General features: G+C 41.6%; 1 protein-coding gene across 1 annotated transcript; it reads left to right on the top strand.

Moving 5' to 3' along the window:
- Window positions 1-6,027: 6,027 nt before the first annotated feature.
- LOC309717476 (telomerase protein component 1) lies at window positions 6,028-16,962 on the top strand. Its single transcript, XM_082552084.1, has 13 exons — window positions 6,028-6,457; window positions 11,018-11,136; window positions 11,590-11,819; window positions 12,160-12,283; window positions 12,545-12,666; window positions 13,149-13,235; window positions 13,470-13,559; window positions 13,851-13,939; window positions 14,577-14,799; window positions 14,899-15,021; window positions 15,444-15,609; window positions 16,368-16,456; window positions 16,618-16,962. The coding sequence occupies exons 1-13, from the start codon at window positions 6,368-6,370 to the stop codon at window positions 16,722-16,724; spliced, it is 1,659 nt and encodes a 552-aa protein (XP_082408210.1). The 5' UTR covers window positions 6,028-6,367; the 3' UTR covers window positions 16,725-16,962.
- Window positions 16,963-17,020: the final 58 nt, after the last annotated feature.

The raw sequence follows: 17,020 nt of genomic DNA, 5'->3' as shown, positions 1-17,020 counted from the left end.
AAGGGATCTCCTGACAAAAAGTAATTTCTGGTATTTAAACTGTTGTAAATGAGTTGTTGGCCTATAATCTGTCAAACATATCTCTCATGAATGATATCAACTCCTTTTGAGCCAGACGGAACATGAGAGATGACAAAGAGACATTCATTTATCCTTGTGTATCCAGGTAAGAGTCGCTGACATAAAAAAAAAAGGCAATTTTCAGGAGAGATCTGGCCAAGACAGCAGCAGCAAACATTTAAATAGCTATATTATCACTGTCCATAACGGCAAAACTTTTTGTTCCCAAAAGGTTATTTTTAAAGGTAATATTCCCTAAAATTATTCTTCCAAATTATTACCTTTCTGAAATATTTATCAATAACATTGCTATAACATTGCTAGTGGCACTTAAAACCCCCACATTTAATCATTTGTTTTTATTAATTTCTGTCTCTCTTTCAAAGTGTGTCTTTTGTTCACTCCCAATCGATCGAGGCAGACGGGTGCACCTCCCTGAGCCTGGTCATGCTATAGATTTCTTCCTGTTAAAAGAGAGTTTTTCCTTCCCACTTTCACAAAGTGCGTGTTTAAAGGGCATCATCTGATTGTTGAGGTTTTCTCTGTATTATTTTAGGGTCTTTATCCAACAATATAAAGCCCCCTGAGATGACTGCTGATATGATTTGAAGATACATAAATAAAACGGAATTGAATTGAAATGTTACCAGAGGGATGTTTCATTAGTAAAAGGTTTATAAACATGTTTTTAAAATGAACCAACTGAGTTTTTTTGGAAAGAGGTCTGGTACACCTGGATGCTCTCTCAGTATTAAGAGAGCTTTAAAGAAATCTGTGGTCATTCAAGCAATCTTGACAGCGCAGTTTTGATAAACGGTTATTGGAGGAATCTCATGGAAGCACTGATTTATCAGGGGTTTTTTTTTAATTATTTTTTAGATAATAACACAAATTTTCAACTGAGCTCTGAAACAAAAAAAAAAGAAGAAAAGAAAATACAGCAGTTGAAACAAGCTTCCATAAATCTCTTCAAGAGGGTGAACCGGCACTGTGTGTATTTACACTTTGATTCACTTTTTTAGATCATTTGTTCAGTTTTACCAGTGCATACAGCAACGTTTACAGTGATCCCTTTATGAGTTGTGTTAATTTCACGACACAGTCCAAAATACATAAATTCAAAAATAAAGAAAATATATCCCACATATATATCTTTTGATGATTCCTAGGTTTTTGAAGACAGAATTTTAACAGTAATAATAATAATAATTATTATTATAATTCTATATATACATATAAACTCAAAACTGTTACTCCCCAGTGGCACTGGTGAGAAACCCCACAAAGCTCCCTGAGGCTCCTGTACCTTTAAAAGTACAGACTGCCTGTGTATTGCAGGGCTAACAGAGATGGAAAGATGGTGATTCACTCTCCCATTCAAGGCCAATTTAGAATTACTAATTAACCTGGAGAGAACCCACATAGGTAACAGACTGATCATGCAAGTGCCAAGATCCCAGCAGACCAGCAGGTTTGAGCTTCTTGCCGTGAAGCAAGAAGCGCAAACCTATAACCATGTGCACTACTGTGTAGCTACTTTTGGCTACGCCTTTATCCACAAAGGATGCCCACAGCAGGTAGCTCCACATGTTTGATTTGGCAGATTATTTTTTACACTGAATGCCTTTCCATACAAAAACTCAAAGATATTTGTGTCTCTGTGTCTCCTGGATTGAAACCAGGAATGTTTCACTCATTAGACAAATATGTAAGCAACGATATGGAGCTGTCTGTGTATATACAATATATTCCTAGAATAACAAAAAACATGGTTATCTGTGCACCAAAAGTGGTCAGGGCTCATTAACTAAGGACCATGAATGCAATCACCAGATGAAATCTAACCAGCACTTTCCAAGAGTTTAAGACTGAACGGCTATAATCTGTTGTCCCAACGCATCCTCAAAATATCACGGGGAAATGTCTTCGGGAAATATACAAAATCTGTCACTTCAAGCCTCTGTAACATCCTGAAAACAGCTTAAAATATTGCATTGACATTTGTTTTTTAAAATTTACTGTTACCGTGCAACACCGGGTAAGATTCCCTATAAATAAAATTATACCCCAGTTAGCAGTGAACGATGCCAAATGTTCTTCTCTAAAACATTCCAACAGGCATAATTACAACCTGTAGGTGGAAAAATAGTCAGCAAAGTTCAAAGAGCATTTGGTTCAGTAGTAAATAATTGTGTAAGTAATTCTTAATCATGCAGACAGGAACATGTTATCTCAGAGAAAATTAGTATATTGCATACCGGTTTTATAATTTGATTAGTTTGGCTTATAAATAAATTCAAATGTTTAGCGGGGCTAAAATAACATTCATAAATGTCTTGTTTTGTCCAATTAATATTTCCATGAAATCTGACCGATACTGCTCTTTTTGGCAATTTTAATGATTAAACAGGCTTCACTGCGTTTCAGACAATAAATAGAGCAAGAAATAGAAACACTCACAGTATTTACTTGAAAAAAGCCTTATCCAGTCGTAGCCAACAGTTTTGAGAATGACACAAATATTAGTTTTCACAAAGTTTGCTGCTTGAGTGTTTTTAGATCTCTGGCATGTTGTCAATCAACTTCTGGGCCAAATCCTAACAGATGGCAACCCATTCTTTCATAAGAATCAATGCTTGCATAATCAATGCTTGGAGTTTGTCAGAATTCGTGGGTTTTTGTTTGTCCACCTGCCTCTTCAGGATTGGCCACAAGTTCCCAATTGGACTGAGGTCTGGGAAGTTCCCTGGCCATGGACCCAAGATGATTTGTTCCCCGAGCTACTTAGGTATCACTTTGGCCTCATGGCATGGTGATCCATCATGCTGGAAAAGGCATTGTTCTTCATCAAACTGTTCTTGGATGGTTGGAAGAAGTTGCTTTCAGAGGATGTTTGGCTGTTTTTTGGCAAAATTGTGAGTGAGCCCACTGCCTTGGATGAGAAGCAGCCCCACAAATGAATGGTCTCAGGATGCTTTACTGTTGGCATGAGACAGGACTGATGGTAGTGCTCACCTTTTCTTCTCTGGACAGTCCTTTTTCCAGATGCCCCAAACAATCAGAAAGGGGCTTCATCAGAGAAAATGACTTTACCCCAGTCCTCAGCAGTCCACTCGCTGTACTTTTTGCAGAATATCAATTCGTCCCTGATGGCTTTTTCTGAGAAAAGTGGCTTCTTTGCTTCCCTTCTTGACACCAGGCCGTCTTCCAAAAGTCTTCGCCTCACTATGCGTGCAGATGGACTCCTACTATTCCTGAGCAAGCTCTGCACTGGTGGCACTCTGATACCGCAGCTGAATCATCTTTAGGAGACCATCCTGGCGCTTGTTGGACTTTCTTGGGGGCCCTGAAGCCTACTTCACAATAATTGAACCTCTTTCCTTGAAGTTCTTGATGATCTGATAAATGGTTGATTTAGGTGCAGTCTTAGTAGCAACAACATCCTTGCCTGTGAAGCCCTTTTTATGCAACGCAATGATGGCTACATGTGTTTCCTTGCAGGTAACCATGTTTAATAGGAAGAACAACGATTTCAAGCATCACCCTCCTTTTAATGCATCCAGTCTGCTATTCTAACTCAGTCAGCATAACATAATGATCTCCAGCCTTGTGCTCGTCAACATTCTCACCTGAGTTGATGAGAAATTTTTTGAAATGATCTCAGCAGGTCCTTTTATGGCATGAAATGCTGAATGATGAAATGCAGCGGAAATTGAATTTTTGAGATTAAGTTCATTTTCATGGCAAAGAAGGATTTCGCAGTTCATCTGATCACTCTTCATAACATTCTAGAGTATATGGAAATTGCTATTATAAAAACTGAAGCAGCAAACTTTGTGAAAACCAGTATTTGTGTCATTCTCAAAACCTATGGCGACGACTGTACTGTTAGACTTTGGTGAATATTAGAACTTTTAATGAGTATGTGTCAGCTGTTGCTCTGTAAAATAGAAATAAATAAAACTGTTTTTAGAAACAGCCTTTAATTTTTAGTTCAAATTATTTTTCATTAAAGTCCCAGCGTTATGGCTTTAAAAGTTAACTTCCAAACTAACTTGTTGTCTTTTTCTAAATACCCATTTGTTCACTTAATGTTTCCCCCTTAACTTAATCTCTTACTTTAGCCATTTTATGTTGCAAATATTTTAATGAATCATCTGCACTTGACCTCCTCCAGCTCTCAGTGGATACTGCAGAGGTCCATGCAGCAGGGGTCCAAATTGGACTAGACATACCATCTTACTTGGTCCAACTTGGACAGGCCCAGTGGCCCATAATGGTTATGGGCTACTGGGCCTCTGGATTACTAATTTGCCCCACTGGCCCCTATTTCTGTTTTAGGTCTGTGGGATTTGGAGGCAAAAAAGAACCAGGAAGACTATAATTTGCCAGCTTCTGCAGGCCAACCAATTCCACCTGTTATCATTGTGCTCATTAAGACATTGCAGCTCACTGTAATAATACGAGAACAGTAAAGATTCTGACAATGTTTCAAGAACTTTCATAGCTTTTGGATAAATCCATACAAATCTTCAAAATTTAATGATTTTAAAAAAGTGAATATCTGGTAACATCTATCTATCTATCTATCTATCTATCTATCTATCTATCTATCTATCTATCTATCTATCTATCTATACATACATACATACATACATACATACATACATATATATATATATATATATATATATATATATATATATATATATATATATATATATATATATATACACACAATTAATTTGTATATAAGAAACAAATTAATTGCCCAGGTGAAACAGACAGATCTGCCAGTTCTCTGGCAAATGCCGATGAAGATGCATGGTGCTGGTCTGTGAGCACAGGTGAAATATGCACTGTAGGGCTCTGTCAGTGCTCCTCCTGTTCCACTTCAAGTAAAGGAGCAGGTACCAGACCTGGTGGGTTAATGCCCTTCTAGGGATCTACGACTTCTACCACTCTTGAGTCGAGGAGGAGGAGGTGGAGTACCTCTGCAACCTGAATGGCCTGCAGATAGTGTCTCATGCATTAATGACAAGCACACTAGGAAAAAGCAAATTAGAAAAAAAAGAAAGAAAAATAGTACACAAACTGAATGCAATGATCTATGGACACCACATGCAAAATGAGTCTGTCGTGAGCCGTGCTGTGCTGTGCTGTAGTGTGCTGGAGCAGCAGAATGTGGGAAGTGGATAACAACAGAGTGAATAAACTGATTCGCAAGGCCAATAATGTTGTGTGTGTGGAGCCTGATTCTCCGACAGAGGTGTCAGAAAGGAGGATACTGTCTAAGCTATTGTCAATATTGCACAATCCGTCACGCTGTCTTCATCTTGTGCTGGAGCGTGTTCAGGAAATACTCATTCAGCCACATGCACTACAGAATTCTACAGGACATCATTCCTACCTCTGGCCATCTTTACAACTTTCCTTATCATAAATGGACTATTTTCACTTGCAATATCCTGTCTATACTCTGCATAGTATCATTTTAACTTTGGAATATTAAAATTAATATTGCACTTATTTTTACTTATTTTTTTAGAGAGTTAACTTTTTTAATCTTTCATATTTATATTTAAAGTGACCACCTGTAACAATACAATTTTCCACTGGGATTAATAAAGCATTTGGATAAAATGCATACACTTTTGTGGGGGAGTGCTGTTTGTTGTTGCCTCTCCACTATTCATGTTGTCACTTTCTTTGCACCAAAGCAGGTTAAATGATCCACAGTGGTTAGTGCTTCCTAACTGGACACATTGTTATCTCTGAATAATGAAGTTTAACCGACTTTGTGTTTCCTTAAATTTTTTATTTATTCATTTATTTTTCAACGAGTGTCTTTCACTCGTCGGACGCTCAGAAATACAAGCTATGGGGAGTACATTTGAATGCAGCACAGTTTTACAGCTCTGTCCTCCGGTTGTCATGGTGACCTTCAGGGCCTGGATTTTGAAGAAGAGCCTCACACAGTTATATCATTTCGTGTATGCGAAACCGTACATACGCATTACAGTGTTTTTAAGTAAGGACATGGTGTACTTTTATTATTTATTAACGGGATTTAGCACCTCTTTCTGAACGGACCACATGATGGCGCTGTAAGGACAGTAATACACCTCTAACACATCGTCAACATCCGGCGACACGTCTCTGAGCCGCCCTGCTAAGCCTCTCGATGCATCTTTATTTATTTAAACCGCTTCAGACTCTTTATTTAAAGGAAATGCTGTTTGTTTGACGCTCTCTTCCAACTTGAAAGCCAGTTTTAAAGTGTAGCTAACCGGGTTAGACAACGCCAATGGGGGAGGTGAGGAAGCTGCAGAAGAAGTTGAGACAGATTGAAAATCTGGAAATAAAAATCAATCTCACCCCAGAGGAAAGATTCAAGGTACAGAAACACTTCATTCGCCTTTCCCTCTTCATTACATCTCCGTGTAGCCTGTGTGTAAATCCTGAATAAATTTCCCTCAGGTGAAGCACGAGGTTATACCTGCAAGAGCAGCACAGACACACATTTAGCCTAAATTAAAAACATCAGATAGATATTGACCTGCTGACAGTCACTACAACAAAGCTGTCTATTCAATAGACCACACAGTCAATGTAAGCATTAGAGGTTTGCCACACAGTACAAGTCAGCTGCAAAAAGGTGTGAAGTAAGGCTTCTTAAAACTAACAGTGTTGGCATCGTAAAGCCATGATTAACATGCATTAATAATAACCGTGCAATGAATAATTTGACAGTTTTCGCCCCAGGAACAGCAGAAGATCACAGGTTGAGCCGAATGCATCTGGAAAATATAATAATCAGAAACTTCAGGAGAGCTTCTGCGTGTTAAAGACCAGAATGTGAATGCAATAAGAGAGTGGCCGAGCCCCACAGCAGTGATTTCCGTGTACTGAGCTGCCCCTGGTTCTGGCAGTAGGACTGTAAATGCATGAATGCATGGCGTGACACACATTTCCAGCTGAAAGGCATTTGGCAGCGTTTTTCCCAAACATTTTGTGCATAAACAATGCAAGCCAAAATTTCAATTTCAAGACACACCTGCATTCATAGTTGTCGAAAATAGCCTGCACATCATCTGAAATAGGATCGTTTTTCTTTTAATTATATATTCTTAGATGAAGGCACGTTTAAAAGCACGTGTAAAGGATCTGGACGGAGCTTTAAACCTTAAGTTTAGCTGGTTCCGTCAGTTTGAGAACCTTCATTCAATGAAAAACAACCAGTGCTTCCCACCTGACCCCTCAGAGCCAGCTCATTTGATTTGTGCAGTAACTTTAGTCTATTTAATGAATCCATGAAAGTTGTTATCTTCTTACTATATAAGCATTTTATGAGTTGCAGGGCCTCAGGTGGGCTGAAATTTGGAGCTTTTTTTCTCTCTCTATCTATAACTGTATATATAATAACATATATAAAACTGCAGGTGTCAAAGTCTAAAGACAAACTTTGTACATCATAGTTTCAATTGCATGACACCAGTTTAATCTCTGTGACATGGAGTAACACAAACAAGCAATGGCATCCTTCATGTTTGATTTGTTTTCTCATCATTCACTGGAGAAAACGTCAAACATTGCATGCTGGGTAAACCTTCAAGGGTCATATCAACATTTGAGATAGATGGCCAGTCAAAGCACGTGAAAGCTGTAATATTTACCTGCGTTTAGATACCAGGTTCATCTCCATCATCTCGCCGTGATTCCCTCTGTGCCAAAGGCATTTTCTAATACAGTCACATTTCAGCACTTACGAATGCAGCGTTTGGCTGTGAAATGAAGAAGCAACATTGGTACTGACATGTTCTGTATAATCAGATTCTGTATAATTTCTTGGCTTAAACCTGACCTTTATGGTGTAACTATGCATATTTCCAGCTGTAGTTAGGGTAAAAAGTTTTTGTTACCTTACATAATAGAAGTTTATGCATACCTGTCCATTTAAGAAACAGAAATGGATGTTAAACTAAAATAAATGAGCCCCACTTATGTAAAATACTGGTTATAATATTGTGTTGCCAGAATTATGTATATGCAGTAAAACCCTCAGTTTGGAAACATATCACAAAGAGGATCCTGAATATATCTATTCTGAAAATGAAGTAGGACCTGGATCACAGAGGATGATCTGAGATGAGCCAGCAGATTAGGACACTACAAGTATCACAGCAACTGGATGCTTCCCGCCGGAGTTTTTTGACATTTTGTTTTTAATTCAATTTTGTTTCAAAGAGTGATTTAGCTTGTATCAGTTTAGTTCTTTTTTTAGTTTCACTGTTAGCATAATGACCTTGCTTCCCTCTAAAGTTTCATAAAGTGAGTGAAAGGGACACGCCATCTTATGCAAAAAGAAAAATGACACAAGATTAACAGGGATTGAGGCAACGAAATGCAGCAGGAACAACCACTGACATATTTGACGGTATCATTGAGCAAACCCAAATGATAAAGTCTAAAAAATCAGCTGATTATGAGGAAGTCAGTCGGGAGCATTTACACTTTACGTCATAAAAAAACGAATCAAAACATAAAGGTAATATGAAACGGTGACAATAACAAACATATTGTGCAAATTAAATCAGTTCTTATTTATAAAAACAGATCGTCTCTCTATTGCAATGTGATGAAGCGACTGAAAAACATAAAAGAGTAGCAACATTTTCCTTGCAGTGTTGTTAAAATGCAGTTATATTCAGAGTTTTTAGTATTGCATCCTTTGCTTCACAATGTAGTGGTTTACACACTCGCCTAACAAGTGAAAGATCCTCAGTTTGATCCCAGGAGGAGAAACCAATCCCCTGGGGGTTACGTCAGCAAAAGCAGCCAGCATAAAAAAAACATCTGCAAAGCCACCTGCTGTGGCGACCCCTCGTGGATAAGGAAGCAGCTGAAAGTGGCTTTATTGTGTCCTTTACTTAATGTGATGAAAGTTTAGATTAAAAAACCAATACAGGGAAGATGATATCGACTTTATGTGCAGGAAAAGATCAAAATGGGTACAATTTCAAATCAATTATAGTGCAAATTTAGGAGTAAATGCACCTGCTGCCTCTGCAGTCTTTTAAAAAATAGCTTTAAAATCCCCATACTAACCAGTTCAAACATCTCAGCTTGTTCCATAGGAGAAACCAGGAAGAGGAGCAGGTGCGTCTGACTTTATTTCGACTCTGCAAGCAAACATTCGTGGTTTAAACACATGTGTATTTAAACCAATCAGAGGAAGGAACCAGGCCAAGGAGAGATTCATTTATAACAGCCTGCTTTAGTCTTTGGACGTATACAGCTGGCTTCTTATCACTTTAGAGAACAGTGTTATGTGCAGTTTTCACAGCTAGTAATAAAAGGTAAGGCACAATGGTTTAGAGTATCCAACGTAGTGGGATTCTTTCATAAAGAGCAGATCACAATAATCCAATAAAGGTGAAAAATGAAGTGTTACTTTGCCGTGTGGGAGAAGAAACTTAATTTTGATGTGCTTTCCTTCAGCATTACCATTTATTTCTCTACTTCGCTACATTTTAGAGCAGCGGTGTCAAACTCATTTAAGTTCATAGGCCACTAGGAACCGAGTTTGATCTCAGGTGGGTCCTACCGGTGAAAACACTTCATAGTAATCATGTAATAATAGCAGACTTTTAAATTCTCCTTTTTTCTTATACAATGTGAAGATCGACTTTCTGAATGCATTTAACAAGCCTCCCATTCACAAAAGAGATGAAGTGCAACCTGAGATGTTTTAGAAAAATAAGTGCAGTTTTTCCACGTTCTGTTATTACAAAGAAACCTGTAACTTTGTGATCATGGATCTTCATTCCAAAACCTACTTGCCACAGGGAATGTCTTTGTTTATAAGAAGCCTGTAAAAATGAGAAGAATGGCTCATGTCATGATCTTAGAGGTCTGAATCATTAACCTCTTTCAAAACAATTTTTATCCAACAAAATACAATCTTCTTCTTCTTCTTCTTTTGGCTGTTCCCTTTAGGAGTTGCCACAGTCGATCATCTTCCTCCCACCTATCCTTAGTATCCTCTTCTCACATCAGCCCTCTGCATGTCCTCCTTCACTACACACAGCTCCACGTTCAGCATCCTTTGTCCAGTATCTCCACTATCCCTCCCCTGCACAACTCCAAACCATCTCTGCCTTGATACTTATTTGAGCTGTCATTCTGATCTAATCCACTCCTAATGAAAATCTTCAGCTCTGCTACCTCTAGCCTGCCCTCCTGTCCATTCTAGGTATTTATATATACGTGCATGCCAATAGGTGGTCCAGTTGTGGCCTGCAGAGGCTGCATGTTTGATACCCCTGTTTTAGAGTGAAACGTTGTGCCTTTTCTTTAAATAATTGATCTGACAGATCTATTTGCTGGTTCCTTTTTTAATTAGAAAAGTAGACGGCAGTCTTAACTAGTCTTACCTAGATTAAAGTGGCTCTTCCACAGCTGATGATCAAATATTACGATTACACAGCAACACTTTATTGTTCTGTTTTAAGAATACATTTCCCACAATGCAAAAGCGTGTTAGATGCACTGCGCCTTGGAGATTTTCAAATGCCTGAACCCGTGTTTTAAAAATCTGTATTCCGCAATCTCCTGCTGGTAAAAACCACGATAATTTCGAAGCTCCGCCGAGAGCCACGAAAGATACAAACACTGATTTTCACAGGCAGAGTAAAATGCTGACAAATAAATTGAGAAATAAAAACTAGGGGAGTGCTCCTTTAACCGAGGAACCAGCCACCTAATCTAAAATTGACACGCTTGATTCACTCATTCATGCATATTTCAAAGCTCACAATCTAACAGGAGTATGCTGTATGTTGCGGGCTGCAGTCTAATAAATCGAGACAGGCCGGGTATGTTGGTTGTGCATATAAACAACTTGTGGATTTAGCAGCTTGGTTTACAACCAATCTCGTGCCTCTTCCCTTCTCAGATCTCCAGGAAGGCGGAGCTTCGTTCCAGATTGGCTGAGCTTCAGCTGCAGCTTTCTGGCCCGCAGCAAACTCTTGGGATTGTGGGAGACGGAAAAAAGGAGAAGATGAAAAGACAAGTGTAAGGAAGTGAGGGAGAGGTACCAGCCACGGGTGGGGGGGCAGATGAAGAGAAACATAATTCTTCAAAAGCAACAACATTCACTTTGAAGCCTTTGATCTGTTTTGTATGTCTATCCAAACACATTGCAGGTCAAATACTGTCATGCTTTAGGAAATTTGGAACTTTCTCCTGCTCGTCATGTGTAAACATCATTCAGGGATGTCGTTGTCCTTATTGGAGCCCCTAAGGAGGGAAATCCGCATGTGTGTGGACATTAACATAAAACTGAATGAAGTACGCTGATTTTCTCCTGGCAGGCAGACTACAGACTACTACTCTTACAGGAGTATTATTTTAGTTTGTATGACACTTGGAGATCCTCCGCAGGTATCCTCACTGTCACCAAGCTGTGACTGTGTGCAGTTTGCATCTCGATTATATATTCAGCACCTGCTTTCTGCACTGGCACAGGGAGGATGTCCCTGAGGCCCTTCCATCACAGACGCCTCCAGCCTCCAAGATCCTTAAGGGAGAAGAGGAGTCCAGAGCTCAAGCAGCGCCAGCCCCGGCTGCCAGGCAGAGGAAGGCGGAGATGGGCAGAGAGCGGGAAAGGACAGCGGCGGCCAAGGTGTCAGATAACTGTCGGGACGTGTCAGGCGACTGCACGGGCTCTGACGAGGAGCGGCTACTACGGCAGGAAGGTGGGATAATTAAGAAAAGTGGCTGGAGAGATTGCCGTTACGATTTGTCACTGGCAGTTAAAAGCACAAAGCGGTGCCCTAATTTGTGATTAACATCTAAAATCAGATTATTCTTCTTTGCCCCGAAGGAGTCCTAACAAGCTCACGAGGCTGCCAGTTTTAAAACCAACTGGCTGCATATGCTTCCCTGAAGACAGGGCCCACGTTTTGCATCCTTGGAGCTAATTTAGCCCCACGCTTTGCAGTGGCAGACTAATCCATATTGAAGAAGTGTGTAGATTAACGAGCCAGGGTGCTGATGAGTCAACACTGCTAATTGCACAAATCATTTCTTTTACAGAAGCTGAATTTACATCCCTCAAAGCGTCGTGGGAGAAGGCGAAGTTTCGCTTGAGGCTGTTGCAGGGTCACAGTGACATAGTCACCTGCGTGGTTGCTGTTGACAACCTGGTGGTTTCTGGGAGGTAAAGCAGGAAAAGAAGACTCGATTTGCATAATGGATATGCAAAGTGAACATTTCACCTAATTTATCACTTAATAGGCTCTTGCTCTCTCCCTCGCTGTCTGACATATATTTGGTTTTCTTCCTCCGCCTGATCACTCGGCGCAAATCTCTTGCGGTTTATGTGGAACGCCTTTTAACTTTGCTTGTTTTCTCCCCCCTCTCTCTTTCTTTCCTCCTGGGCCCTCCCTTTTTCTTCCCGTCCGTCATTCTCACTCTTAAGTCGAGATACGACAGTGAAGGTGTGGCACGTTCCCACTGCAACAGAGCACAAGAACTTAGGAGGTCACACCGGCGGGGTCACCTGTCTGGCAGCACCTCCCCCTGAGTATTGCAAGAGGCTGGGTGAGGAAACACACACGCACACACACATCCTAACATGTGGGCCGAGCAGAGCTGAGTAATGCCGCTGTCCTGCGGTTTGGTAATTATAGGAGCAGTTCATCAGATCAGCCCAGAGAGAGGTAACCACAGTGGACACTTTAGAGAGTTCACTGTCTGTCTGAAGCAGGCAGCCTTCCATCATTTGCACTCCAACACATCTCCGGCTCTCCTCCTACATCCCCTCCCCACCTGCTTCCCCAACTTAAAATACCAAGTCTAGAAGTGAACTGATGACGCAGCTCAGTCGAACCATAGTCTCTCTTACTAATTACATGGTTCCTTTTTAGTCATTTTCAGTCTTTGTCTTGCGGTCTCCTCTTTTTTATTTTGCGCATCATCACTTATTTACAGCTTTTTGCCAGCGTAATCTCTTTTCTCTTTCCGTCTCCCCTCCTCTGTCCCCATTCTGCTCTTTGTTTGGTCTGCGCGTACCCCCTCGACAGCCTGGTCCCTGTCTTTGTCCGACAAAGAGAGGTTTATCTTGAGTGGCTCAGTGGACTGCTATGTGAAGATCTGGGCCCTGAGTATTGGTAGGCTTAACCACACAAACACACACACACACACACACACACACACACACACACACACACACACACACACACACACACACACACACACACAGCGACATAGAGTGACATACATATATAGGTAGATGGAGCCTGAGGGTTGTGTGTGGGAAATGTGTGCATCGTAATCAATGTTTGCCTGTGTGACTGATGGCCTGCGCCCTGTCAGTTAAATTCGATTTTTACTGTTTCCTTCAGGGCAGTGTGTTAAGTCTATCTACACATTCAACGCTGTGACCGCGCTCTGCTTTGTGCCGGAGGAGGATGGCTACATCATCACTGGATCAGGTGTGTTTTCCTGAGGACAGTATGTGTTGGTGACATACCTATTTTTGTGCATGTATGTGCCCGTTTTTTGTTGTTGTTGTTGTTTATGGGACTAATATGCATGCAGAGTCTGACAATGTGGCATCATCTGCCAGTGAGTTAGGGAGAGCAGCTCAGAGTTATCGAGCTGAATCACAGTGATGGAGGCACACAGTTTAGGCAGCCAGGCTCAGGTGGGTCAACCGTAACCCACAATAATGACTGCCAGTCGCCTGTCAGCGCGTATTAACCTCACACTCTGTCACCCCGCAGACGGGGGGAAAGTTCAAGCCTGGAGCTGGGACACTTTCCAAAACTGCCAGTCAGTCAATGCTCACCAGGAAGCCGTCACCTCCATCCAGGTGGGTGGGTCACTCACCTGCTGACCATCACGCTCTCTTCACATGGAGGATGCTCAAGCTGTTTTCATTTTCAGCCTATTTTTAACTTGAAGAGTTTTTTTGTTTCCCTTCTGTGGCTGTCTAACGTAGTTTTTCAAACTCTTGATTAGTAATTTGTGAAAAAGCCTCTTCCCCGGAAATCAAACGGCTATATTTCTTCACATCATCCTCACGCAAGCTTTCCTTGTTTATTGCTTTCAAATGGAAATCAAAGATATTTGTTAAGATGTAAGCTGTGGAGCTCGTCCAATTTTAGAGCATACTGTATATATTTTGAGCGAAAAAAGGCTTTTTTATGAATATTGAAACCCAGAGCTGGATATGCACTTTTTTTTTTTCAATTTGCAATCATCATAATATGCCTGAAGCATTAAAGCGTAGCACATCATTGTCATCCTCTGTGTTGTTTATCATGCAAAACGCAAAATCCATTTATAACCAGCAGCAGAAGCACAGAGACATTTTAAAACTGTTCACACACTTCTCTTGCATTTGCACTAACATGCATACACTCACTCTAAGACACGTGTACACAGACACACACACAGGGTAAAGACTTAAATCACCATGACAACTGTGTCTCTTGTGCCCTCCGCAGTCTCAGGGTCCACTGGTGTTCAGCGGCTCGGCTGAGGGAGGGTTGTCTGTGTGGGAGAACCGGGGTTCGGATAGAGACCCACTGAGGCTGCTGCACCACTGGAACAGCCAGGTGACAGGCTGCGGAGGGGAGGCGTGCGGGCGTCTAACCCTCAGCCCGCGGGGAGACAGAGTGTTCCTGGCTTATGGTCGAGCCTGGCTCAAAATCCTGCACTGGAGGACCGGTAGGCTGTGTGTGTGTCAGAGAGGAAGATCCAAAAAGGAAGGCAGATTTAGTGAAATCTGCATAATCCTTCCACCTAACATCTCTCCAATTATCACAGGAACGATGACCAGACTGACCAATCACAGCAGTATCACCGGAGTAACAGATTGTATTCACCAGACGGGAGGCCTCCTAATTGGATCCTGCTACGATCTGGCGAATGGCGAGAGCAGGCTAAATTGTGAGTCCCACATCTCTCTTTTTTTACCATTGCAGGTGCTGTTGCAAAGCCCGCACTGCTTTGGTATCTTCAGAGAACCAGACCATTTTTTGGCACCTTTGAAAACCAATAATTATGCAGTGTTGCTAACAGAAGCTGGGATAATTACCGTGGGAAGGAGATCATTGTGGACAGAGTCTGGGGGCTGCATCCTGCAGCAATTCCAGCTTTGAGGCCAGCAGATTGGTGATGGTGTGTTTCTGCCAGCTATTTTTTAGGGGAGGCGAAATATGCGGAACTGGTTCTAGACTGGGGACCAGTGCTGTATTGCTGGAAAACGAGCAAACCAATTTTAATTTACCGAGAATGTAAAAACGCAGTTTTACACACTTTATGTTCCTCCGTTGACTTCCGGTCCCATCATGTCTCTCTCCTCTCTCTAGTGTTCTCTCTGCCTCAGTGTCGGTACCTGGCCTCTCTGACCTGGCCTGACGCTCCCAGAATCATCTGCTTTGCAGCATGGACCACTGGGAGCGGAGACCACCGATGGGTCACCGGAGGTCAAGACCTCATCGTTTGGGAGCAGCTCCCGAGTTCCGGGAGGCAAAGGTGGGAGCGATACTTGTCAACACCACTGGCTTAAAAAGATTATAGATCCAAGCTGCTCAATTATCTTCCTTATTTGAATATTCATTGTTTGTTCTGAGGTCAGCTGCACTTTTAATTCTAAAGCTATAATTGGATTTAATGTGCTAATGGGTTTAATTGATTTTGACACACACATTTATCTTGATATCATGCTTTTGGTTCAGGGGGTGTTAAATCTAAGGCGAATATAAGGGGCTAGAACCAGCCTGCCACAGGGCTCAATCTGGTCCACTGGACGGGTTTGCAAAGAAAAGTCATGAATACTTCCAATTTTTTCACGAAATCTCGGTGCAGTGGTACCAGCTTGACTGTACCGGGAGTAAAAATCTGTGAAAAGTTGAAAGTATTTCCACGACACACCGAGTTTGAGGACTCATTAATCAGAACATACTGTGGTTGTTCAGTTGTGATTTACTCCACATATGAAGTGTTTTGTGCCTTTGTAGATCAGCTGTGTAAATTATAATGCACATCTAATGAGAATAGATTGAGTGAACATGCAAAATTGAGACGTATTTCTACAGCAGCACCTTTTTCCTCAGACATCTCAGGCTGTTTTTCATCTGTTTTCTAAATGCGAGTGTTGCCAGAGTGTGATCTATAGGTTGCTATGCAGTAGTTTTACTGTTTGGTCCACTTGAGATGAAATCGGGCTCTTCTGTGAACTATAACGAGTTCAAAGCGCCTGCTTTATTTAATTGCGGGTGTAAATGTTACAGGGGTGATGTCACGGCAAGGATAGACAGTCTAATGGATTCCTGTTTACTGGAGTCAGAGGGAGACACTGAAGATGATGAGGAGACTGATGGTACACACACACACGCTGCAATTTCACACACATTCACATCTTCATTTGCTGCCTCACACGTTTAATGAGCAACCGTGGAATTGCCGAAATGAATACGGTCGTGTTAATTTTAGGTGATGCTTGTCGTGAAAAATCGTTATGACCCCCCTCGTCTAATTTAGATTACGAGGATAACGACGAAGGTGGCGATGAAGGAAAAGACAGCCGGTCCGCCGCCGCGGAGGAGGACGCAGGGTCCGGCTCGTGGCTCCGCTGCGCTCTCCAGTGAGCGCCGCTTTCTCGTGCCGAGAACACCACGGCCTGCAGCCATGAAGAGGAAATGAGAGGGTGGGAGCGAAGTGACAGCGAGGGAGGGTGCAGGGGTGTGAAGTGTGACAGACCGAGTATCAGTGTTGGAAGGAGAAAGTGAGCGAGTGTGCGTGTGAGCGCGATAAGCAGATTGTTTTCTGTGTAAATATTATTTTCACATACAATAAAGCTGTCACACTGTGACTCTCACCAACAAATTTGCATCTCTTTTTTGCTCTTTTTGTATTTCCGTCTGACCCCGTCTCCTCTGGAAAC

This window comes from Aulonocara stuartgranti, assembly GCF_965226115.1.
Source record: "Aulonocara stuartgranti genome assembly, chromosome: 11".
In the NCBI taxonomy this organism is placed as follows: Eukaryota; Metazoa; Chordata; class Actinopteri; order Cichliformes; family Cichlidae; genus Aulonocara; species Aulonocara stuartgranti.
Note: the sequence above shows the minus strand (reverse complement) of the source record. Positions and strands in the feature narration are given on the sequence as shown.

What these genes read in the sequence shown, in the direction of transcription:
- LOC309717476 (XM_082552084.1), top strand. Translation starts at nt 6,368, where the DNA reads ATGGGGGAGGTGAGGAAGCTGCAGAAGAAGTTGAGACAGATTGAAAAT. An exon ending in AATCCTGCACTGGAGGACCG is followed by an intron (nt 14,800 to 14,898) that starts GTAGGCTGTGTG and finishes CAATTATCACAG; the next exon opens with GAACGATGACCAGACTGACC. An exon ending in CCGAGTTCCGGGAGGCAAAG is followed by an intron (nt 15,610 to 16,367) that starts GTGGGAGCGATA and finishes TAAATGTTACAG; the next exon opens with GGGTGATGTCACGGCAAGGA.